The following is a 24,721-nucleotide window of genomic DNA, read 5'->3' as shown; positions in this document are numbered from 1 at the left end:
TGATACCAGACCAATACTTCAATCAATTGATTTCAAGTTGTGCAGGAAAGATGCATGCATGCGAAACTCAAAATTTTCAACATCCGTAATAAGAATACAGTGATGCTATTTTTTTTTACAGAGTGTATCTCTCAACCCATTCTCATTATCCTTGATTGGCCCACCTGTATTAATGCACCTTGATCGACCCACATCCACGAAAGGTTTTTCTAGTGAAGGCTAAAAGTTCACAGTGTACAATTTCTTTATTGATCGGGCAAGTTGCAAAACAAAGCAAAACTTAATTCATCCTTAAAGGCAGAAGCTAGTATGAAAAGGGTATTGCTTTCTATTTTTCGCTTTCACACAGCAGTGTTTACCAAAATGTGAACTCCCCTTTTAGCAAGAAACCAAGCAAACATTCAGTATAGCAGTATGTCTATGATTCAGTACATGGCGTGAGATCATAAAACTCGTGAAGCGATCTTATCAGACATCGTAAAGGAAAGAAACGGAAGTATGACACACATTGATCAGGAAAATACGACGCGTGCACGAAAACAAGAAACATGTGGAGGAAGTTTTTACGTTATACAAACGCCATGAAAGTCAATTGAGGCTGTCTGTAAAAATTACATTTCGCTCTAACTTTTCTAAATATTATGCAACTGTAGTGACGCCATCAGTGCTCTACAGAAAGCATCTCTCTCAACAAAAGGGCGGGGGGATAATTCCAAGGCAATAAAACCACCCCATCTGAGCAAGTTTAAAGACTCGGAAACCATTAACGATGCATTGGTGAAACTTTGTGGAATGAAGGATCCAAAAGGAACCATAATTATAGCAATCAGATCTGTATATCTCTGAGTAATTTTGAATTGAATTGTTGTTTTAAGTTCACTATGCACAGAAAGGCTAATCGGGGCTGGACCTACAGTTTAAAGTGGGATCCGAACCACTATGTGCCTCCACCGGGTATCGAACCCGCGACCCCTTGATTACAAGGCGATGACGCTACCACTGCGCCATCGGGAGGGCTATCTCGTAACCCATCAATATTTCAGAAACTACTGAGGCTATATGAATAAAATTTAATAAGCACACGTTCTCTTTTCCGTGGACATGTACATTTTAGTCGTATGTCCGTTTCACTGAAGAATTTGAGGGGAAACGTAAGTGCCCTACATTGTTAACAGCAGATAATTTGGTTTTAAATTCTGGCCAGGGTATGGGTGTTCTTTGCGAGGTCCCTTCATCAATCCAATCACATCATGAGTAGTACTCATCGTCGCGATTAGCCAAAAGTTACAGAAAAGCGGCGCTAAGTGATAAAAATCAAATTTGTTTTAAGAAAAATATGGCTTTAACCCTAGAAAGGCAACGTGGGGTCATATTCGACCCCAGGTATCGTATTTTGTTGGTATTTGTTTTTATTTTACCTCACCGTGACACCAAAATTCGTGACTTTGTCACGACCACTGTCCCTTAGCCAAGCAGCGAACATATTTATCGTAGAATCTAATTTGTCGAAAGCATTGCCTGTGCTCAAAAGGCATTGCAAGAGCAAACTATTTTCTTATGCTGGTTTTAACGAATCTATAATCTCTGATAATGAAAGCATTCCGCTCTTAAGTCAGAAGGCGAAGGGTCGGGAAGTTGCTAAGGCTTTTGCGATACCCAAGCTCTAGAAAGTTTATGGTGCATTCACGGGCAAACGACTTGAACTATTCTCTCTCTGTAAGTAAATGAATCAGGTTCATACGTAGGGGAGAGCCATGGCCCGCTCGAACTATGAAAAATTTAAATGTGAGCCTATAACATCAACAATTTTTAAAATTTGTAAAAATGTCGATTTTTGAACTTGCATAAATGAATGGGTTTGTTATGGAAAGAGACAGTCTCCAGAAGTCCACAACCCTGCAATATTGGGTAGTTTTAGTTTTGTAATCATTGATGCCATTGATTTTAATCCCTGCCAGAGTTTTTCGAAGCAGTTGTGATGCGAAAATCTCTAGTTTTTTTGTTTGCTTGTTCGTCAACTCACATGTTCTTTATAAGAATAATAATTGCTAATACGTATAATTTAATTTATAAATGTATTATTTTCTAAACATAGAATTATCATGGCTATTCACTGGTGCTGGTGTAAGAAAATTAAAGGAAATTTGAAAACATTGTTAATTTTTGGAACATAGTAATATTCGAATACCTCTGAGAAATAAATGTAAACAACTGCGTTGCTGATTATCGGGTCAGGGGAGTCTGTTGTTCAGGTGATTTTTTCCGTTGGACCATAATAATGCCACTCTACAGTTGCACGTTCAGCTCTAGCTGTAATATTACCATAGCATTGGCGTTCGTATCCAATACTCCCAACAGCATTTCGCTGACCAACGTGGCGGAGTGGTTAGCACAGCATACTAGGACGCCAAAGGTCCTGGTTTTTAATTCCGGCCTGGGATCTTGGTTCTCATCATCGCGATTAAACAAAGTTGGAAAAAAGCGACGTAAAATAACCTAATTCAACCCCACCGCATTTCGGATCTTATCTCTCTGTTCCTTAATTTCGGGTAAGGCCCCCTCCCCTAAAACAATCCTGGGTACAGACCTGAAAGAATGCAGGAATCGAAGATTGGGTTCAAAGAATATCACGAAGAAAAATAAACTTCTAAAAATCACAGGCAGGCCATCTTCGGTTTCTTGATGACCCAGAGTGGCAGGACAAACCAGCCAAATATTATCGTTCACAGGTATCTAGAAGTTGTGTAACATTAACTTCGATCGTTAATAACATGCAAAGCGTAGGAAATATCCACTACAAAGCCTTGTCCACCGACAAGTTTGATCCCCCTTCCAACTTTTCCCCACACTAAGTTTCGCAACCGGTTTCAAGTGATTTGGATAAAGGAAGAAATGGCAAAATTTATTCTAAACACAACTGAGCAGATATGGTGTGGCATGCAGTGGTGCAGAAACGAGAGGGAAGAGAGTCAGTCTCAAGACTCAAAATTTATGTCAATATGTATTGGATTTTGTGGTTGTTTGCGATTGCCGTAACTGTTTCACCATACTGATTTTTGTACGGATGCAGTAGACGTTATTGCTTATAAATGCTATATTTGATGAATACACATGATTACATACACAAACTAAGAAGTACAACTAGATTGTGTTCCCGCAACACACACGCACGTCTTCGTAGAATGTTCCACTGCTGCCGACTGAGACTGACTTGAGGCAGTGTTGCCAACTGTACACGATGCTTCATGGCGTGCTGCAAGTCCCACTAAAATACACTGATTAATGATTAAAACCTGAACATTCTCCCCCCTCCTTGATTTACTAAATCAACATAAAACACTACAACAAATTATTTCTCTGTTGGAAAAGGGATAAGTTTATGAATTGGTCTTTTAAATGTACCCTGAGTAGTGCGAACGTTCACTACTCTCACAAGTTTATCAGATCCTGTGTAGACCTCTTCGATGACTCCAGTCCTCCATGTGAGGGGTGGAACATGGTCTTCCTTCATTAGCACCAGCATCCCTGGTCGGAGATTGGGTTTGGTTGTTGTCCATTTTGTTCTCTGCTGCAGGTTGTTGAGATAGTCCCTTGACCACCTCTGCCAGATGTGTTGATAGATCCGTTGAATCCGTTGCCACCGATCCAGACGATTTTCTGCTATATGTGTCACATGAAGCTCGGGAAAGGATGTTAGAGGACTACCTGTTAGGAAATGACCTGGGGTGAGATAACTATTGTCAGTAGGGTCATTGGACATAGCAGTGATAGGACGTGAATTTAAACAGGCTTCGATTTGACAAAGCAAAGTTGAAAGTTCTTCAAATGTGAAATGCTGATTCCCAGCTGCTCTTCTTAAGTGGTGTTTCATTGATTTCACCGCTGCTTCCTGCAGGCCATTGAAATGGGGCGCATGTGGAGGTATGAAATGCCATATGAATTCTTCTGATGCTGCATACTTGTGTATTTCAGTCTTGAATTTTTGAGACTCAAAAAGCTGACGCAATTGTTGTAGTTCTCTGTAAGCTCCAACGAAGTTTGTTCCATTATCGCTGTATAAATTTCTACATTTTCCCCTTCTTGAAGTAAATCTCCTTAGAGCTGCGATAAAGGCAGATGATGTTAGATCTGAGACTAATTCTAGATGTATAGCCTTTGTAGTGAGACAGACGAAGACTGCTACATAACATTTTCTCGAAATCTTGCTTCTTGCATTTCCTGATTTCACATTAAATGGACCAGCATAATCCACTCCTGCATTGAGGAATGCTCTACCTGGTTGAAGTCTTGTTGATGGTAGTTGACCCATTAGTTGCTCTGACGCAGATGAGTTTAGCTTGAAGCAAGGTAAACAATTATGTATAACCTTCCTGATGACTTGTCTTGCTCTCGGAATCCAGTATTTTTGGCGAAGTGAGGCCAACAGTAGCTGCGAGCTCGCGTGAAGTAATCTCTGATGCTCTGCTAGTATAATGAGTCTTGTTAAATGATGCTCTGATGGCAATATAAGTTGGTGTTTGCTCTCATAGGGTATTTGAGCATTTTGTAGTCTCCCACCTACTCTAAGCATGCTGTTTTCGTCTATGAATGGATAGAGACTTCTTAATGGACTATCCCTTGCCACTTGTCCATTGCGTTGAAGCTCCTGGAATGCTTCTCTGAAAACATCTTGTTGTGTTGCCTTGATTATTGCTGCCAGGCTGAATCTCAAATCGTTTGCTGTTAGCTGCTCTGTTTTCTTGTTTTCACGATTCTTTGTGTTGTGAATGAAACGCTGGCAATAGGCAATGACTCTAACTAGTTTAGATAATGACGAAAATTTGTGGATGAAGGTCGTCGATGGAACTTGAATGACTAGTGATGTGACCCCCTTTCTTTCTTCTGTAACTTCTTCTTTCTCTGTGTGTGACGAAGAATTTGGCCATGAAGAAGATTCTTCACTCAAGAATGTGGGTCCATTCCACCACAGTGTATTGTCTTGCAATGCGGCCGGTTCTACACCTCGAGATACAAGGTCCGCAGGATTGTCATGTGATGACACGTGTCTCCATTGTGAAGGACTTGTTGAATCTTGAACTTGTGCCACCCTGTTGGCGATAAACGTTTTCCATTTGTTTGGTGGCGATGACAGCCATGCTAGGACTATCTTCGAATCTGTCCAAAAATATACTTGACTGATTGCAAGATTGAGTACCGCTAATACTTTCTTCATTAATTTGGCAAGTAAAACTGCTTCACATAGTTCCAGACGTGGAAGTGTAACCTGTTTTACTGGAGCCACTCTTGATTTGGCGCAAAGAAGTTTAACTGCAACATCACCACTTCTGTTTGTTGACCTAACGTAGATTGCTGCACCGTAAGCCTTTGTAGAGTGCCACACACGTAAATTTGCCGTTGCGTAGAAACGAATTTTCGTTTCGTCTCCCTCTCTCTTAGCATCATGTGTTCTACCCTGCTCGAAAACCTTCGCTATTGTTGCCATATTGTCATTCCATTCCTGGACACACTCGCGCAAACATCATTGAAAACAATTGAATAGCGCTCCAGCTCGCGGTTCCCACCGTTCGGTACGGACGCTAATGTGGCAATATAGCACGGCGTAGTGCTTGCTTCTTTTATGCAGTGCATGTTCATTGGCTAGCTAGTAACTAGTGTTGCCAACTGTAATAATGAAGCACTATTTCTGTCACGGAAGGGGAAAAGGCAGGTAAAGTGGCGGTGAGTTTTGTTGGATTGGAAGCACCATATTTTTATTTTATACTAAGTATTTGTCCGGTTTGACGTTGTGTGCGTGTATTGCGTGTGTGTATGTAAAAGTGTGTGTTTGCTAATGAACGTTAAATTCCATAATGCCTCCAGTTCTGTCGAAGTTGAAATCAAAAACCTTGCATAGCCAAGCTCGGGAAATTCTAAGCAACGTGCACGAGTTCATGAAGGAGGAAGCCAGTCATGGTGTTAGCATCTCAATAAAGCATTTTGGCAAGAGAGCAGCGAACAGCAGCAACAAATTGTTCATATTTCATAATTTTGGAATTATTCAAAATAAATAAATTATGTGGCTCCAACATCATTTCAACTCTGGCTCCGGCACGTGTTCTTGTAGAAATTGCATAGACGAGGCTGTCATTTTCGCTGCTTAATGCAATACATATTGTTTTCTGTGTTAAAATTGCCATGCTTTGATGGGTGACCAAGTTCATAGCAGGGCCGGTGGAAGGGGAGGGCGTACCGTGCCATCGAAAGAGCGGCAAACTTTGAAGAGAAGAAAAAAATAAGCCTATTGAAAACTGTTATCGAGCGAGATATTCTTTTGCGCTGAATAGTATTGAAATAGCATAAGAAGTCTCTTTATTTATTTTATATTTTGATGTTTTAGTTAGGAATATATTGATTTTCAATTTTCCGTTGCTGCGTAATGACCGGGGGGGGGGGGGGTCGAATAGAGCCGCCACCTCCCAGGGAGGCAAAATGACTAGCGCCGGCCCTGGTTCATAACAAAAGAAAAAGCCGCGCAGCTTATCGTCTAGTGGCAGTATATGTACTTGTTGTTGTTGTGGAAGCCGGCATCCTTTGTAAATGTACAACAAAGGCAACCGACTGTCGCCGATCTCAGAGAGGAAATAATAATACTGCTTGAGGAGGAGTGTTATGGTGCAATTGTAGCGGTTTAACACGTTGGCATGTTATTATCTGCCGTTGCAGTTCCATACCAGTGTATACGGGTTTTGGGAGTGAAAAGTTAGAACGCCACCAGTGCATTAATGCAATGAAAAATAATATATGTATATATATATATATTTATTTTGTTTGAAATCACTCAAATAAGGAATCGTATGAAGAAGTCTTCTTTGCAGCATTTTTGGTAATTTTACTTATGTGTTAGTTCATATTTTGCGAATTCTTAGTCCATATGTATGTAGCTACATACAAAGCCACTTGTTAGTACATATTAATCCTAGTCCTGGTATAATGCATGACGTTTAAAACTCAACGTTAAATAGACCTGAATTCTCTAATTTTCTTGTTGTACGTAACAGCTGTGCATCGGCGCACTGCAGCGATTTTTCTATCTGCTCCATTAGCAACACTGCTTCTTTAGTTGTTTCGCGCATCGCACGGCAGAATTATCTGCGCTGGACTATGAAGCTGTATGTCATTGATTTTTCCTTCAATCAAGATGAATCTACTGACTCGTATATCATTGATGCGTCGTAGGTTTCTATACAACTGCAACCATTGCTGCAATAACGTCGGTGGTAAGCTCTCGTCCCAATCGATGCGTTGAAACCACAACTGTTGTAGAAATGCTTTGAAACTGATGACTACAGGACTGACCAATCCAAGAGGATCGAATATTGAAGCGATTATTGACGTTACTCTTCTTTTGCTTATTTCTGCTGCGTGGGCAGATGTTGATGCTGCCTTGTTGGCGATTAAGAATTTGTCTGTGCCTGGATCCCAGAGTAGACCAAGAGTTTTGACACCTTTATCCTTATCTAACTGAAGTGGTAACTGCAATTCTCTCTGGCTATGAGGTACTGCCTCTAAAAGTGCGGGATGGTTAGAACACCATTTTCGAAGATTGAAACCGCCACTTCGTAGAAGATGGATTAATTCTTGTTGTAATTTCAGTGCATCCTCTACACTGTCGCTGCCTGATAAACAATCATCATCTTCCCTTACAGCTCTTGCTCCATTCTGATACACGTGTTGTTGCTGTTCGGCTAGCATGTGTGTACACGCTGTTGCGAGGAATGAAGCTGGTTTTGTGCCATAAGTCACCGTTAAAAGTTCATAAGTGTCTACTGGGCTGTCTGATGAGTATCTCCAGAATATTCTCTGCAATGGTAAGTCATCTTCATGCACCATAATTTGGCGGAACATTTTCTCCGTGTCTGCCGTAAATGCTATGCTGTGTGTGCGAAATCGTAGAATGATGGAGTACAGATCTTGTTGCAGAATTGGACCTGCTAGTAAAATGTCGTTAAGTGAGTTTCCAGATGTAGTTTTGGCGCTGGCATCATAGACAACTCTGGTCTTCGTTGTGCTGCTGTCTGGCTTGAATACTGGATGATGAGGCATGTAGAATACTTGTGTGTCATCATTGACTGTGTCTGATTCTAACTTTCTCATGTGTCTTAAATTCTCGTATTCCTTCATGAAGTTATTGTAATCTTCTCTCAGATCTGGCTGCCTCTTCAATCTTCTCTCCAGTTGTTCCAATGTACTCATGGCTTGCTGAGTTGAATCTCCTAAGTGTGGATGATTTGGGCGTTTATGTAGACGTACTATGAAACGACCATATTCGGATCGCGTTGTATTCAATTTAAAGTGCTCTTCACATAGTTCTTCTTCCTTAGATCTGTGTGGTGACTCTATTCCTTCCAACTCCCAGAAGCGTGCAAGTTGTTTTTCCAAACTGTCATCTGTTCTTGCAAAACATGCCGTGATTGATGAGTTGCATTCTTGAGGCATGGATCCACCTAGTATCCATCCAAGTTGCGAATCTTGCAGAACAGGGTAATTGCCTTCTCTACTTAGACAGTAGTATAATTGATGCTATAACTGGCGCACTTATAGCGTAGAAAAGAAGAGCTCATATGATTCAACAGCCCGATTTGCCCACACTTAAAATTATGCCAAGCTGCCTATAAGCCCCATTTCTTCAAGTGTGATATGCTCTCAATCCCAAAAATCTTGAATCCTAGTGTAGAAAAGAAGAACCCTCAATAGATAGATTTGCCCACACTTAAAACTATGTCAAGAGGGGGCATATAGCCCAATCGGCCATGTGTGTACATATTTAAATCTAAAGAATTTTGAATTCTAGTGTAGAAAAGAAGAACTCCCCTCAGACAGATTTGCCCATGTGTGTAAAAGCTACATCTCTCAGTTTGTTGTCCATAAACTTGTCAAAAATATGCCCCCCTTGATATTGTTTTGGCTACACTTAAAACTAAGGCAAAAACCACCCTCACCCACCCACACCCATTTATATTTACTTCCGGTCCGGTAATATGCAGAAATCTTCTAGAATTGCTCTGTGACTCTCTCATTTCTTACATCATAAATATATGATTTTTCCCCTATAAGAATAACACTACATATGGTGTCATCAGGGAGTGTATCGTGGAATTCACAGATAATTTTAATGTTTGTCCTGTCATTAACCACAACTTGTTTCCTTTTTGAAGTGTTGATGACAAACATGGGTCTCTGTGCTTTGAATTCATCTGGTGTGTAATACATGTCAGTATTGCCAGTAGTGACCCTTTTGTATGCTGTAAATGCTTCATATAATTTAAGGAAATCAATCATCCTTGGACATGTCTAAATTATAATTTTCTCTAGGAAATACCTCATTTCTGCCATTTTTAAGATATATGTTCTTGATGTTGCAGTTATCAAATTTACTTGAATTTTTTTCCTGATTATTGTGTCTTCCAGTCTGAAACAGTACCACCACAAAATCCGGCATGTCATATTGTATACTGGAGAATGAATTTGTAGCATCAAACTCATAATAAGTACCAGTGGCAGGCTTCTGTACACATTGATATGTATAAAATTGTAAAGGTACTTGTGGATTTTTTATTATATCTGCTTTGTATTTAAGAGCATAACTGGCTTCATATTCAACAACCGGGATTCTTAGCTCCATAGTCTGAATAAGGCACTTGCCCTCATCAGGTAGGGTATTAGGCAGAGCTTCCCCGGTAGAGTTTAATGAACTGTACCTCATCAAAGCATTATTATCATTGGCAGCTCTTCTAAATGTGATTCTTAAACCACCCTTCCACATAATATCTTTGTAATCTGAGAAGAATCCTGGCAACAGGCGCATGGGGAACAGCACTGTGTGGCTCTTGGATAATATTTTATCACCAGCTTCAAATCCACCTATTTTGTAGTATGATGCCTCGGTCTTGGATAATTTTAGTGTGGCCAAAGCTGTGGAGGTAATGCCGGGATAATCTACTCTGTTTATAACAACACCATGTTTTCTGATCTCAATTTCAGAGAACAGATGTGGCACAAAATTGTCTACCAATCTTATATTTGAATTTGCCGGATAATCTGTACCATCGAGCTTTACAACATCAAATTTGATGTATAGATCTGCTCTGTGGGGGTGTATAAAGCCATCCCCTACATCAAGATCAACCTCAATTTCTGTGTTGGGTTGATTTAAATTTGCAAATGTCCTCCTGTTTGGGGGGAATGATTGTAGCTCATAACTCTCAATATTTTCCATTTTCTTTGTATGTATTTTTATTAAAATATTAATTTCTATGATTGCAGTTGTTGTGGCTCCAGCAAAATCAACTAATTCTTCTTTTTCATTAGTGACCATCAACTCAATATTATCTATTCTATTATGGCACACAGGAAAATATAATGTTGGGGATGGAGTGTAGATGATCGGCTCCATGAATTCAGAGTTAGGTTTGAATGTTGCAATGATGCCAGTTTGTTTGTGAGTGCCTATGCCATTTGATTTGGTGATCATACCCTCGGCCACATTACAGTGAATATTCAGAGTCTCTATGGATAAGAATTTAGGTATATTAATAGCAGTGTGTTTGATGGCTGGTTCAAGTTTTGTGTTGTTCTCAAAGCCTAACAGCTCTCCTATAGTACCCAGAGCCACTGTTTCTGTAGCAGATACAATCTCTACTCTGTGAGTGACAGAAGTTTGAGTTAATACTATACCTCTGGGTAATTGAGCATTTAGAGTGGACAGATTATACTGCCCTGGAGTGATGACAATATTTTGATCACCAACTGCAATTTTGTTGTTGTGGTGTGTAATATTAGGGATCAAGTACATGCCATAAAATGCTCTGAGAGCTATTGTTTTGGGATACACTATATCATCATGTAATTTGAGTTTCAATATTGAATTTTGGCTGGTGAGATGGAATACCCCCATGATGTTTTAAATACCACAGGGCCTTTTGAAAATTTTCAATTGATGGTTTATTTATTTGTGACATATATCTAAGAACAGATAAACACAAATGTCCACAATTAACATCTTTGAAGTTTTGAACACGGGCATTATTGTAATAAAGATTAGTTGATTTTAGATATTTTACTAAATTTTCAGGTGGAACACCTCCAAATGAATCAAATACAAATGCCTCATTTTTTAAATATTTAAGATAACAGATCCAGTGAGTGCCCTGATTTTTGTACTTATCCAAATTAACTATGCCACACTCTTTGTTGAGTGGTTGTTCTGGTAAAGAATCAGACATGTACACACCTCTAAAATTTTTGATGCCCAGTGGCTTGATTAAAGCTTCAATATCTTGGTTTGTAAGCGGCTCTTGTTTTTTTAAACTTATTCATGGCTCTCTTAACACCTTTGCCTTGTTTCTCCATGGCCAGGTTATGGCGCTTCAATTCATCTAATTCTGCCCTATTTTTCTTGGCATCTATTACTGTTTTTGCTATGACAGCTGATCCCCCAGCCAAGCTCCCAACAGCCCCAAGTGCTGCTAAGATGGCCGGGATAGTAAATATGAAACCCCCCACATGTGATTTTTTTCTAGATTGTTGTAATTTTTTTAATTGGGGGGTACTAAGCAACAATTTCATACCATGGCCCTTGGCAATACAAGAATTTTTTTTCTTGCTCTGCTTTTTGGTTAAAAGACTATCAATAGTTTTAAGAGATTTAAGACCTGCATAAGGTATTTGATACATAACACCCTTGGCCTTCATCCTAGGTTTATTATATATATATTCACAACCCCCACCCCAGTTTTTGTTTGGTGTTCATAGCTATGGTGGTTCCCAATGCTGCTATTCTCTCACTCAAAGAAGCATCTCTGCTTACAAATCTACCAAATGGAGCCTCTTCTAATTTTTTGTCTGCAACATGTCTCTTGTCAAGATCAGAATGTGTGTTGTATGCTATGTCATGGTCTCTACAAGCAGCATCTAGGGGATTAACACCAGGATCACCTCTGTTTAATCTATGCTCCAATTTTGTGCCTGGACCACAATACTGATAGCCTGGAATGTGTAGTTCAAATGGCAGCTTGTTTATAATGTCATTAACCAGTTCCCGGCCCTCAGAAATATTCCAAAATTTAGGTGGTAAAGTATTAATAATTTTTATAAGATATCCAATCCCCTTAGTGTCATTTACTATAAAATTAGACAATTTGGTGCTTATCATGTCCATAATTCCAACCTTTTCATTGTAAAAATTGTGGTTGCCAGCATTTTCCTCCCCAGCTATCACCAATAACCTATCTACAAGTTTCCTGACATCATCAACCCACACAAAACTTTAGGCAGGGTGTTGTATTGTTTGATTCCACTGCCAGTCTTGATCTGTGACCATATGGGCTTGATTAAGTTGTTGTATTTTGCTCCACTGCTAAACTTGACTCTTTTTTGTGTGGGATCATTGTTCTGGTATAGAGCATCTGATTTTATTAATATTTCTTTGTAATGCTCATAATCTTGATCTGTATAGCTGCCAGGCCTTTTCCTAGTCATCAGTTCCCACAATCCAGGTGTGCCAGGATATTTAACAAAACCACCTTTTTCTCCAAGATGAGATTCTGAATATACAATTAGATCATCTCCCATAAATGTTACTCTGAAATTGCCAATTCTATGTATGATGCTACCATCACGCTCTGTGTCAGCATATAAGCCAAAAAACTCATCTTTGTTGTCTTTAGGTGTGCTTAAATATTTTTGAGCAAGAAGACCCAATTCAATAGGATCCTGAGTAGCTTCAATTCTTCGAGGAGCAACAGGACTAGGTGTATGAATACTAGAAAGTGGGGTGATTGGATAATCTAATATGTTCCTTGCAGCTACAGGTACAAGCTCTGTGATCAAATTTTGATTTTGCTCTGTAACAGTTTTGATATTTTTACCTAATTCACTAATAGCATCAATAATAGGCTGTTCTGTCTGTTTGTGTTGTTCATAAATTCCTCGGTTCTCTGATTTCCATCCCTTAAATCTTTTTACAAGATAATCTCTGAATTTAAGATCATCAATGATTGGCCTTTTCATGGTTATTTATATATGTTTCAATGTCTAGAAAATTGTTGATTTTATTTCTGTATTTGCCACTATTGGGTTTTCTTGTCATATCAATTGTGACAAACCCATAACTGTTTTGATTCCAGCACCTACTGCAAAACTTGGAAAAATCATTGTAGCTCAAGTCTCCACCTACATATTCATCATGTATGTGTTTGAGGTTGGTATGATCTTGATGAAACACACATATAAAATTGCTGTTGTCTCGGATCAGCTGCTTCGGTATTTTAGAAAAAGTCTGTGCCAGGTAGAAGCAATCTATATTTTTGTGTCGGCCCTGTGTAAAGAAATTTCTAACCTTGTTTTGATTATCCAGTATAATGTCATCAAACACAACAACAGAATTATCGAGACATTCATGAAGTGGCTTAACATCTGATTCAAAAGTGGCAATATCCAGTCCATCATATAGCTTCATCAGCTGCTGATATTTTAATTGTTCCAAGCTCTTAGAGAAAACATACAAGTGCCTGTTTTTCCAGTCTAACCAGTTGGGTGCCAATAAAAAATTATCAATCATTAGTGTAGTTTTACCACAAGCTGATGGCCCAACAATAAGACATCTAATATTATCAGGCAGCAACTTGCCATTTCTCTTAATCTGCTGTTCAGGTTCTGGCAGCCTCTTTATAACATCCCAGGTGTTCATAGTATCACTTTGTCTGCATCGATCCAGCTGTGTTCTGGAAGTCCTAGCCATTTGACAAATAACTTGTTGCCTTTTCTTCGGATGATTTTTTCTATGAGATATGTGGCAGGCTGTTTAGTTTTGTTGAGTTCTTCTCATAGAACCGGCCTTTGAGAATTTCTCCTCGGTGGTCTTTTATTATATATGTGTTAAGGGTCCCAGGTTTAATTTGAACCACTGTAAATAATTCAGTGCTCCAGTTTCTTGTAAAGCCTCTTTTGAATAAGTGCTTATATTTGCTGATTCTTACTTGATCACCCACCTTGTATTTGGCTTTTCTTGTTGTTGGCTGGTATCTAGGATAATAAACAGTCCTGATCAATTTTTGCTCATCAGATGAAGTTACTTCAGAGGGTTTCATGTTGATTGTGGAATGGACCGAGTTGTTATATTTATGTAGAAGTTCTGGAAGAATATTAAGCCATTTATAATTACCTTGAAGTGTAAATTGTTTATACATAAGATTTTTTAGGGTTTTGTTGAATCTCTCTACAATTGAGGCCTTGAGATCACTGTAACTCGAATAATGTTGTATTGACTGGCTTTTAATAAATTGTTGGAACACAGAATTATAAAATTCTTTGCCATTATCTGTTTGCATATAGCGCGGTGATCTTCCATTCTGATTGATGATTGTCCTGATGGCTTCTGTAACACACTTTCCAGTCTTGGATTTGAGTGGCACAGCCCAGGCAAATTTTGAAAATGTGTCTATTACAGTGAGTAGATACTTGTAGCCCTTGTTGATTTTGTTTAAGTTTTTCAGCTGTCCACTTGCCATCTCAATCAAGTCGCTCTGCCATAAATCATCTATGCCTTTTGTAACTACTGGCAGTCTCTTATAATTATGTTTGGCTTGTCTGTGTAATTCATCAACAATAATTTGTCTAGACATAATATGTAAACAAGAATATTGCAACTATGGGGTGTTCAGCAGCTGATACTACAGGATTTTCTAAATATAATTTGTCTCCTATTTGTATATGAAATTCCAGAGATCCATCATCTTCAGCATAAGATGTTTCTAATGTACTGGGATCTGTAAAATCCTCTAACTCTACACTGGTGATTTTTTGTTTGTTGTCAGCATTTGTTATTGATAAGGTAGGGTAGTGGTGTGCCTGTGGTTGTAGCCAATATTTGATCTTGATTGGTCTCAGTGTGCCCCCAACAAAAAACTGGTAATAAAATTGTGCAGGGGACAGCATATATATATTTTGCCACCTGGTGTAAATGGTGAATCATATTCTTTGTTGGGGATGCTGTACAATTCAAGAATTACTGTATGTTTAGGATTCTCGATTATGCCTGTTATTTCTTTTTCTGCTGTAAGCAATCTGCTTGTTACAGATTCAAGGTGCTCATTAATAGTCCTAACAACATCATCATGGCCTGGCTTGATTTTTATGTCCACAACAAGTTTCTTGTATTGTTGCACAATCTCTTGAAGCTGGGTGGCAAAAACAGACAGAGCATTTGCTTGATTGGATTCCATGGTCCCTAGCTGTTGCTTGATATTAGCTACAATTTGTTGCAAATTTTCAATAACTGCCAATTTTGAATTTTGAGCAGTAAGATCATGGACCTGTCTTCTGATATCCTCAAACAGGGCATGCAGTTCATTAATATGTTGATTAGTTGGTAGAGTGGCCACTGTCTGAGTAAGTTGTTTGATCTCTGTCTGGATATTCTTGATATCTTCTGATTTCAATATGCGATTCACAGCTCTCTTAATATTTTTAATTTCCTGTGATGTAGGCAGATTTGTTACAGTATTTTGCAAAGATTCAAGTGCCAATTTCACATTATTTAATTCAGAAGCATCAGCCACATTTTGCATAGCATTTTGGAGCAGGGCTATATCTGCCTGAGTGGGTGTTGATTGTTGTAAAATTTCAAGTTTTGTTTGGATATCATCGATCAAGTGATGAAAATGAGATAGCTCAGATTCAGTGTTGAGGTTTTCAAGCTTTGTGATCTGTTGCTGGACACTGACAAGTGTGTCTACAATACCAGGCATTCGGGTTTCTAGAGATTCTTGTACATTTGTCAAATCACTTTGCACTGCTGCTATTGTAACCTCAAGATGGGTTATAGTACTTTGAATTTTTCCAAAATCTTCATATGTTTCAAGTTGCAGCTTAATGTTGGCAACACTCCGAGTTATTGCACTCAAAGCATCAGAAGATGGCAAGTTGTTCATAAAATTTTCAAGTGTCTCAATTTTTTCTTTAACCTCGTCTATGGCATTGTTCAGAGGGTCCACATTAGGTATCTCCAGTGATTGAATCTGTTCTTTTAGAGTGGAAATCACTAGATCAAAATCTTCTTGTGGTTTTATGCTTTTGACAATTGTTTGGAGCTGTGTCTGGACATTATTAATCTGCTCTTCCAATTGTTGTTTCAATTGCTCAGAGTTGGTGGCCTGGGTCTTAAATTTGGCTTGAAGAGCTGCTACAGCTTCTTCTAAACTTTGAAAATTATCCAATGTGGCCAAGTCAGTATATTTTTGAAGCAGCAATTTGAGTTCAGAATCAATTTTAAGAAGAGCGTCCATGCATTGTGATTGCAAATTTGTAATTTCTAGTTGAAGACTGGCATTGAGTGTGGTTTGTAAAGCTTGTAAATCACTTCTTAATTTCTTGACTCTGACATCAAGCATCAAAATCTCATCACTGTGATCTTCATGCCTTGTATGGCCAAATATATCATTAGGCATTTTTGTTTTAGTGGTTATTTATTATTGAATATCTGATTCTTAATTCTATAAAAAAAGGTATAAGCTTGTCATATGATCCCGGGACCTCAATATATAAGCAGTCACCAGCAGAAACAGTATATACAGTGCCAGAAACCATGTTTGATTGCTTAATTCTATAAATATTTCTCCCTATTGAAATTTTGACATTACCCTCAGGGGTTGTAATAAATTGCAATTGACCACCTACAGGTAATTGGTAATGATTTAAATTATTGTTAAATATGTACAATGTTTTACCTGTTTCATCATCAACATCTGTAAGTATGCTGTTCAGATGAATAATTAACAAAGCACTTAGTTTAGATATTATATCAGAAGAGGGTTGTGGTGTTGGCAGGTCCATAATAGCCTGTTTTTTGAACCCAAATAAGTTCATAGGCATGTTTATTTATTTCAAATCATGCTCTGTAATTGGGCATTGATTACCACTTTTCAAATCACAATGCCCCCATGGTAGAGTATGTATGCCACATGACAAAATGCATCTCTTATCATCATGTGGGTCCAGAGCCACTTTTCTTACAATATTGCTAGTCAACAAGTGATCCACACTCTGAATTCTGGATTCTGATGTTCTGATTGTGCTACATGATTTGAGGCAATTTTTGTAATCTTCAAATTCAAGCTCTTTGTCTACAGTCACTCTGCCAATGCCCTTGGCCTTTTTGGCAACAGCACCACTACATGTTTCAAAACTGTACATCTTGGCCCTTAACCCAGCAAATGCCACAATAACATCACCAAGTGTCTCATCTTTTAACTTGCCAGGCACCTTTTTGTTGTGGGGTTTAATTTTTGAATGTTCAGTGGTATCAAAATATTTAAACAATTCAGGCTGTGCTATATCTTGATAAACATCTTCTGTTTGAATATCAAGAACAAAACTATCTGTGTCCATGTACATCAGTTTTACACGATCCTTATAAAAAGGCTTCAACACATTATAATACAATTTTAACATGTGTAATTAGGCCAATTCCAATATCACAGCCCCTACATAAATAGGCTTATCAAACTTAATCTTTGTTTTTTTCATATTAAAAAGTGCCATATGCTCATCATAAATTCTTCTGTAATTGAAGTTGGGCTTTGCTATCAATTTTTTGCTCCGGCTGGGGTCAGTAATTATTTTAACATCAATATGTTTTCTGACATTTTCTATTGTTTTGCCATACACAGAATTGAACATCAATTTAAACAAGGTCTTATCAAATTGGCTCATTGCAGATGTTCGAAGCTCTGTGTTTGTATCAATATATGGTTTCAACCATCTTGAGTGCCTGAACCTCAAAACTTGGCCAATTTTGGTCACTTGAACACCATGATTCATCAGGAACTGGAGGTTTTTGTAATATATGACATAATCCTGTTTTGGCTCCAGAGTCATCATCAATTTCTTCTGTTTAGAGCCAGGTGAGCACTCAACCTCAGGAATTGGGGGCAGATCAGAAAATGTGTTGTGTAAATTATCTGGAATTGTCAGATCAACCTCTAAGAACAGGCCATAGTTACTGTCATCAAAATCCTGAAGATCTTCAATGTTGAAATCTTCAACCCACTCAAGCCCTGCATATGGCAGTTTATCCATCATAGCATAACCATACAGGCTGTTTGCATCCACATAAAGTATATAATTTGATGGCAGTGCTGGATCATAATCAGGAATATATTTGTTATTTGCTCTGGCATATCTCTGAGAACATTGCACCATGCCTCCTCTTATACATTGTTCCATAAACAGATACATATCTTGATCCTGGATCAGATCCAATTGCATTTTAGTGTTTAAAAACATTGCAGACCATGCTAGGCCCGGAGCACTCTAAAAATACATTTGATCCAGCTTATAATTTTCCATGGAAGATTTTCTAAATGCCTGAAGTATATCAGCTAAGAGGGTCACATCAAGTTTTAAATATGCCTTGTGATAATCACCAAATGTCTGGCATTTTAAATTGTTCCACATCAACTGGGCATGGTGATAATCATCATCAGTAATTCCAGATGCTCTGATTTTGCTGTAAAACTCTTGTTGTGGTGGCAGAGAACACTCATCAAATTTAGAAAAATCTGTAACATAATCATATGGGTATACACCCTTCCGCCTAATTAATTTCAGGTCCTGATTTGGAAACAAAGCACATGTGATTTTGAATTGATCATCAGATAATTGAGTGGCCAGTGTAGCCAGGCTAGCCGATAAAATTCTGTATGAATCAAGAAATCTTAAGTGAATAGAAACACCATTAACTTTAATTATTTTGCTAATGGCTATATATTTCTCATTATTTTCTGCTAAAATATTTAAATTCTGCTTGTCAAACCCCTCGTACCTGATCAGATGATGAAAATCATAATTGGATGCACCATGGCAAAATACAGGGACAAATTTTGGTCTCTGGATCTTAATATTACAGCTATTACAGAGGGCCATTAAGAATTTACCATCTGTATGAGAATGGTGTTTCACCTTGATATTTGTATCTGAAAATTCACAATCACATACCGGGCATTTTTCTGCATTGTTGAAATCTTCAATCTGATCCTCTGTTAAAGGCAACATGGGTTTTGATTTTAATAAGACATTAGATGCTATGTCATGGCACTCATTTTCTATTCTATGTGCAAATTCTTTGATGGCATCTGCTCCCATGTATAAATATTCTTTACTAACAACACCATCCTGTACAATCACATAATAAAAACTAGAAGGTTCATGTAACTGGTATGATGTATTTGAAGATTCCTCAGGATCTGGGCTGCAGAATGCAAGGGGTTTGAGGTTTGATTCAAAATCACAGACTATATATGCTGGGTGTTCCAACAAGGCTTCAAATTTTTTGAATTTGGCATTTTCACTTGGATTAGGCATCACCATATGAACAGGTTTATGGTTGCCACAGTATTTCAGATGCTCAATTAACTTGTTTTTAGCAATTTCTGCATTTTTTTCACGAACCCCATTTACCATTTTTTGACCATCAAATACAGTTAAACATCTTCGGCACAACTTAAATGTTCTATTAAATTTGTCTAGTTGTGTTCTGACTAAAGCTTCAAGATTTTGTATCAGAGTATAATGGTGTGTATCATCCCCTTCAATTAAGAGCAGATCAATCGGAACAGCAGAATCATCATCAAATGTACTGATTCTGAGAGGTGCTATCAAGCAATTGCCACGGCCAGTAGAACAAATAAATACATTAATAGATAATTGTTTACCATTAATATCCCTGGCCTTTTTTCAAATATATCAATATTCTGAACAGACATTGGATATTCTAAACCCTCCATTGCATCATCAAAATCATTTTCATGTTGTTTATAAAAAGTTATTCTCTGAGGATCCTTTGAAATTGGATACAAAGCAGCTAAAATACACCACAGAAAACATTTCTCATCATTATTTTTTATCTTAACCACGGCTCTTTTGTTTTTAATATTTGCAGGTAATGGCAGATATGTAGATCCTTGTAATGGGCTGAATTCAGAAATATTAACATATAACTTGTGTGGAGATCCGCATAGGCTCCATCCTGACTCTTTTCCAGCAAATTCAGAGTGTTTAATATTCAATTGATCTATCAAACTGCTTATTATTTTGTCTGAATTTGCATTTGAATATACCGGTACAGTTTCTGTTATGTGGGGCTGTGTAAATTTTGTGCCATTTGGCTTCTTATATTGTGTAAACAATTTGAGGGACAGCTTATAAGAGCCATTTTGTGCATTTAGAATTGCCTGCACATCAGAATTTATAGTGTTCAAAAAATTCTTAATGTCACATTTTGGCTCTGATACAAACCGGTGATCCCTAAGTTGGCCATTAAAACTGCTATGGATAGGTGGTGCATAGCGTGGCTGCTTTGCCGGTCCAGCATTAACAGATGTTTCATGCTTCCTTTTCAGACCAGATGTAGATGGTTGTGGGGGCAATGTTGATGACTGTTCATAATAAATTCACTTATGCCATTTGTAATAAGCCTTGCTTAATATTTTATGGCATCTTGGACACATTTTTGTGGCATTTCTGCATTTCTTAGGGTCACAAATATGCCGGTGTCTAGACCAATTAGAGCTAGATATATATTTTTATTACACTGATTGCAATATTTTTGATTTGGCATTTTTATTGTTTGTTTATATAAAATTTCTTGGTCCAAAAAAACAGAACTATGGACAATATGCCAAAACAATTGTAACAGCAGTTAGTGGCTGAGCTGGTGCTTTTATACCCAGACAACAGCAGTAACTAGGCTCTGGTGATCCCCAATATGAAATAATTTTGCTCTATTATGCTGTTGTATAACACACTTTACCAGGTTTCAAACCTCAGCAGTGAATATTCTCAAAATCTCACGTGTGGAGATATTATTTTGCCACATGTATTTTAATCTTACATATTTTATCAGGACTCAAACCCAGAGCTCTTGTTTACAAGGCTTCAATATTAACACTTTGCCATCAGAGGAGACCTCACATTTTACCAGGACTCAAACCCAGAGCTCTTGTTTACAAGGCAACAATATTAACACTTTGCCATCAGGGGAGGCCTCACATTTTACCAGGACTCAAACCCAGAGCTCTTGTTTACAAGGCAACAATATTAACACTTTGCCATCAGGGGAGGTCTCAAACACAGAAGCCTCTTGATTACAAAGCATATAAGCCATGGGAGTATGTCCACATGCAATACACATTGAATATCAGAACCCAGGAGTTATGAGCTCTATATCAGCTAAATACAATTCAAAGTTGGACTTTGAACTGTGCAATGAATATTCTGTAAATCTCACTCGGGTATATATTATCAGAACAAGGCAAAACCTGAATCCAATTCAGGCATATATGATAACATGCAAGAGTGAAGTTTTATGCTCTTCCAGTAAATTGGAGTTAATAGCATGATGGCATGGCAATTTTCCCTGACAGGGCACAGTGTAGATTTTATCTCATGCATGCTAGCATATAAAATCTCCCAGGCGTGCATAATTTATTGCTGGCCGGGACATGAAACTGATCAAAGATTAGAAAGAACATGAAACTTCTTGCCTGCCCCTGTCCCATTGTATTGATCCGTAAGTTGTAGAGCATGAGAATATAAACATTTTTGACCTAGTTTTAAGTGTAGTCAAAACAATATCAAGGGGTGCATATTTTTGACAAGTTTATGGACAACAAACTGAGAAATTCAGCCTTTGAACACATGGGCAAATCTGTCTGAGGGGAGTTCTTCATTTCTACACTAGGGCTCAAAATTCTTTAGATTTAAATATGTACACACATGGCCGATTGGGGTATATGCCCCCCTTGACATTGTTTTAAGTGTAGGCAAATCTGTCTATTGAGGGTTCGTCTTTTCTACACTAGGATTCAAGATTCTTGGGATTAAGAGCATATCACACTTGAAGAATTGGGAAATATGGGTATCTTGACATAGTTTTAAGTGTGGGCAAACTGCCTATTTCGGGTTCTTCTTTTCTACACTAGGATTCAAGATTCTTGGGATTGAGAGCATATCACACTTGAAGAAATGGGGAATAAGGGCATCTTGGCATAGTTTTAAGTGTAGGCAAATCGGGCTGTTTAATCATATGAGCTCTTCTTTTCTACGCTATAAGTGCGCTCATAATAGCATCAATTATACTACTTTAGCCGTTCTGGCTTCAGTATGGAGTAGAAAAGCCCTGCGCCCAAAAGAATGTCTATCTTGCCAGGTTTGTTGAATGTGGGGTCTGCCAGTGCGATGTCCGTTGGAATATCCCATGTATCGTAGTTTATGTGCTCTGCAGGCATATCTCCAGTGATTTTTGGCAGAACTGAACAAGAGATTGTAGTTGAGAAGTCATTCGCGAGTGATGAAATGTTCACATTCACACTGAAGCGAGTTTCCGACGTTGAGTTATTTATCCCATGAATTGGAATGTAGGCCCTTTGTTTCTTGAGACGCAGTCTTTGTACGGTTTCCTCCGTTACGATGTTTGATTGACTTCCATTATCTAGTAAGGCACGACATGTGACCAATCTTCCGTCCGTATCCTTCACTTGTACCAAAGCAGTTGAAAGTAGAACATGCGATGTGTGTGTGGTCTTGAAACTGCAGTATGATGCTTGCGTATTCTCCCGATTGTGAGTCTCACTCTCCGCCACTGAGCCTTGGGTGTCGGTGTGTCTGTTCTGTGTTTCCCTTCGAACAGCACCGAGCTTCCGTTGATCATCGTGCAGCAAAGTGTTGTGCTTCTGTGAACATGCTCTGCAATTGCCTGATTTACAGTCCTTGCTTCGATGTGGCTTCAAACAGTTCCAACACAACTTGTTTTCACGCACACACTGTCTCCTTTGATGTATATTTGCACTGAGAAAACCTGGGCATGCATACAGAAAATGAGAAGGCTGTTGTTTACAATACAAACATGCATTTGATGAAGAAGCCAAATATGAATGTGACTGCTGTGTAGTTTTGTTTTGTTTGGTCCTTGTGTCACTGAATTTATTATCCCTTGGTGTCTGGCTGATTTGCGGTTTGATAGTTTCTAGAGCTTGACATTTATGCTCGAGAAATGTAAAGAATTCTGATAGTGGTGGGAAGTCTTGCTCAGTGTGAGTTAATTCCCAATCACGTCTTGTTTGCATGTCTAATTGAGATACGAAGAGCTGCAATAATACTACATCCTCTAAAGGTTGCGACAACTGTAATGCCTTTAATGCCGAAAGATTGCTTGTAATGGTATTTGCGAAGTGACGCAAATCTGACGCATTTTCCCTACTAACTGAGTGAATGTGCAAGAGTTCCTTTATGTGTGTTGCCGCTATGAGCTTCTTGTGTTCATAGCGCTGAACTAGCTGTTCCCAAGCTATTGTGTAATTGCCTTCAGTGATTGGCAAATTCTGGATTAAGCGTAGTGCCTGACCCTTAACAGCTGATTTCAAATAATGGAATTTCTGAATTGCAGATAAGGTGTCATTATTCTGCACCAAGGCTACAAATGTATCCGAAAACCCTAACCATTTGTCGTAACTACCATCAAAAGTAGGAAGAGAAATCGAAGGTAGCTTGAGCTGGTTGTCTTTATTTGTAAATTTCTGATTAGCGATTCTTGACCCCGATTATTGATTGCAGCATGTTTAGAAATTATGTTTTGCATTTGAACCTTTATTTGAAAGTACAACTCTTCAACTTCAATGCGGTAAGTTTCATGTTCTTCTGACTCGTCGTCTTCGAGTTCTAGCTGTGTTTGCACTTCATTGAATTTTGCCCAAACATCTGATAAATACAGAGCACGGCATTTCACCTCCTCAATATTTTGAGTTTCCTCAAAGTTCTGAATGAATTCTAACAAACGTGTAAGTTGCCCCTTTACAACTCCGCGCTGTCGTATTAATTTCTTCCGTGCTTCTTGATTCATTGTAAAAGGAAGGGAAAGAAACAAGAGGGAAGGAATGGAGCTTGTGTGGGTGTTGTGTTAGCAGAAATGACTGACCTTTGTACAGCTGATTGCTGCTCCTGACTCCAGACGTCAACAAGGCTGCTCGGAGCTCCGTTGTTGATAGTGGCTGCAACACGAGAAGAATTGCTGGCCGCGACGAAATGAACTGCGCGCGAAATGTGCCACGCCCGAAATGTTCATGTAACTTTCTCAGTTCCCGTACTGAGAAATATACGTATGCTGCTATGTCCAATGTATGTAATACACAATAATGCTGCTGTTCACTGTGTGTAATACACTAACCGAATGTACCGAGTGTGTTCTTGAAGCGACACGCACATAACTGTACTGCAATGACTGTTTTTCACATCACAAACTACGCACTTGATAACGTCCACAATGGCATCCGACCGCACGGAGGACCATAAATGTTTGCGATTGCCGTAACTGTTTCACCATACTGATTTTTGTACGGATACAGTAGACGTTATTGCTTATAAATGCTATATTTGATGAATACACATGACAACAAATCAAATTGTTACAGGTTCAAGCATTGGTATCGGTATCACACATAACTTAAATTAGGTTAAGGTTCTCCCCAAAAGAAGATATTTATCTTTGCCTAAAGTTGACATTTTGTCTGTTGCTCTACGACACAGGACAGTGAGAATTGAATCCCAGCGTTTATTGCTGGTCCGTCCTCTTCTTCCCTCACCCGCCGGTGGATCCGAAACGGGTCGCCTGACCTTGGTGTGTTGTAAACCC

The 24,721-nt window shown here is 38.6% G+C and overlaps 1 protein-coding gene across 1 annotated transcript; it reads right to left on the bottom strand.

Moving 5' to 3' along the window:
- Positions 1 to 3,349: 3,349 nt before the first annotated feature.
- Positions 3,350 to 8,475, bottom strand: LOC145988973 (uncharacterized). Its single transcript, XM_083124275.1, has 2 exons — positions 7,188 to 8,475; positions 3,350 to 5,154 (listed from the first exon to the last, which is right to left on the bottom strand). The coding sequence occupies exons 1-2, from the start codon at positions 8,473 to 8,475 to the stop codon at positions 3,350 to 3,352; spliced, it is 3,093 nt and encodes a 1,030-aa protein (XP_082980401.1).
- Positions 8,476 to 24,721: the final 16,246 nt, after the last annotated feature.

This window comes from Lepisma saccharinum, chromosome 6 (assembly GCF_977018435.1).
Source record: "Lepisma saccharinum chromosome 6, izLepSacc3.1, whole genome shotgun sequence".
Lineage (NCBI taxonomy): Eukaryota > Metazoa > Arthropoda > Insecta > Zygentoma > Lepismatidae > Lepisma > Lepisma saccharinum.
The sequence above is the reverse complement of the archived record's forward strand: the minus strand, read 5'-3'. Positions and strand labels throughout refer to the sequence as shown.

Excerpts from the sequence above, each read along its gene's own strand:
- LOC145988973 (XM_083124275.1), bottom strand. The coding sequence starts at position 8,475 with ATGCCTCAAGAATGCAACTCATCAATCACGGCATGTTTTGCAAGAACA. Across the intron at positions 5,155-7,187 it reads CATCAATGATATACGAGTCA|ATTCGAAGATAGTCCTAGCA; the intron begins GTAGATTCATCT and ends ATTTTTGGACAG.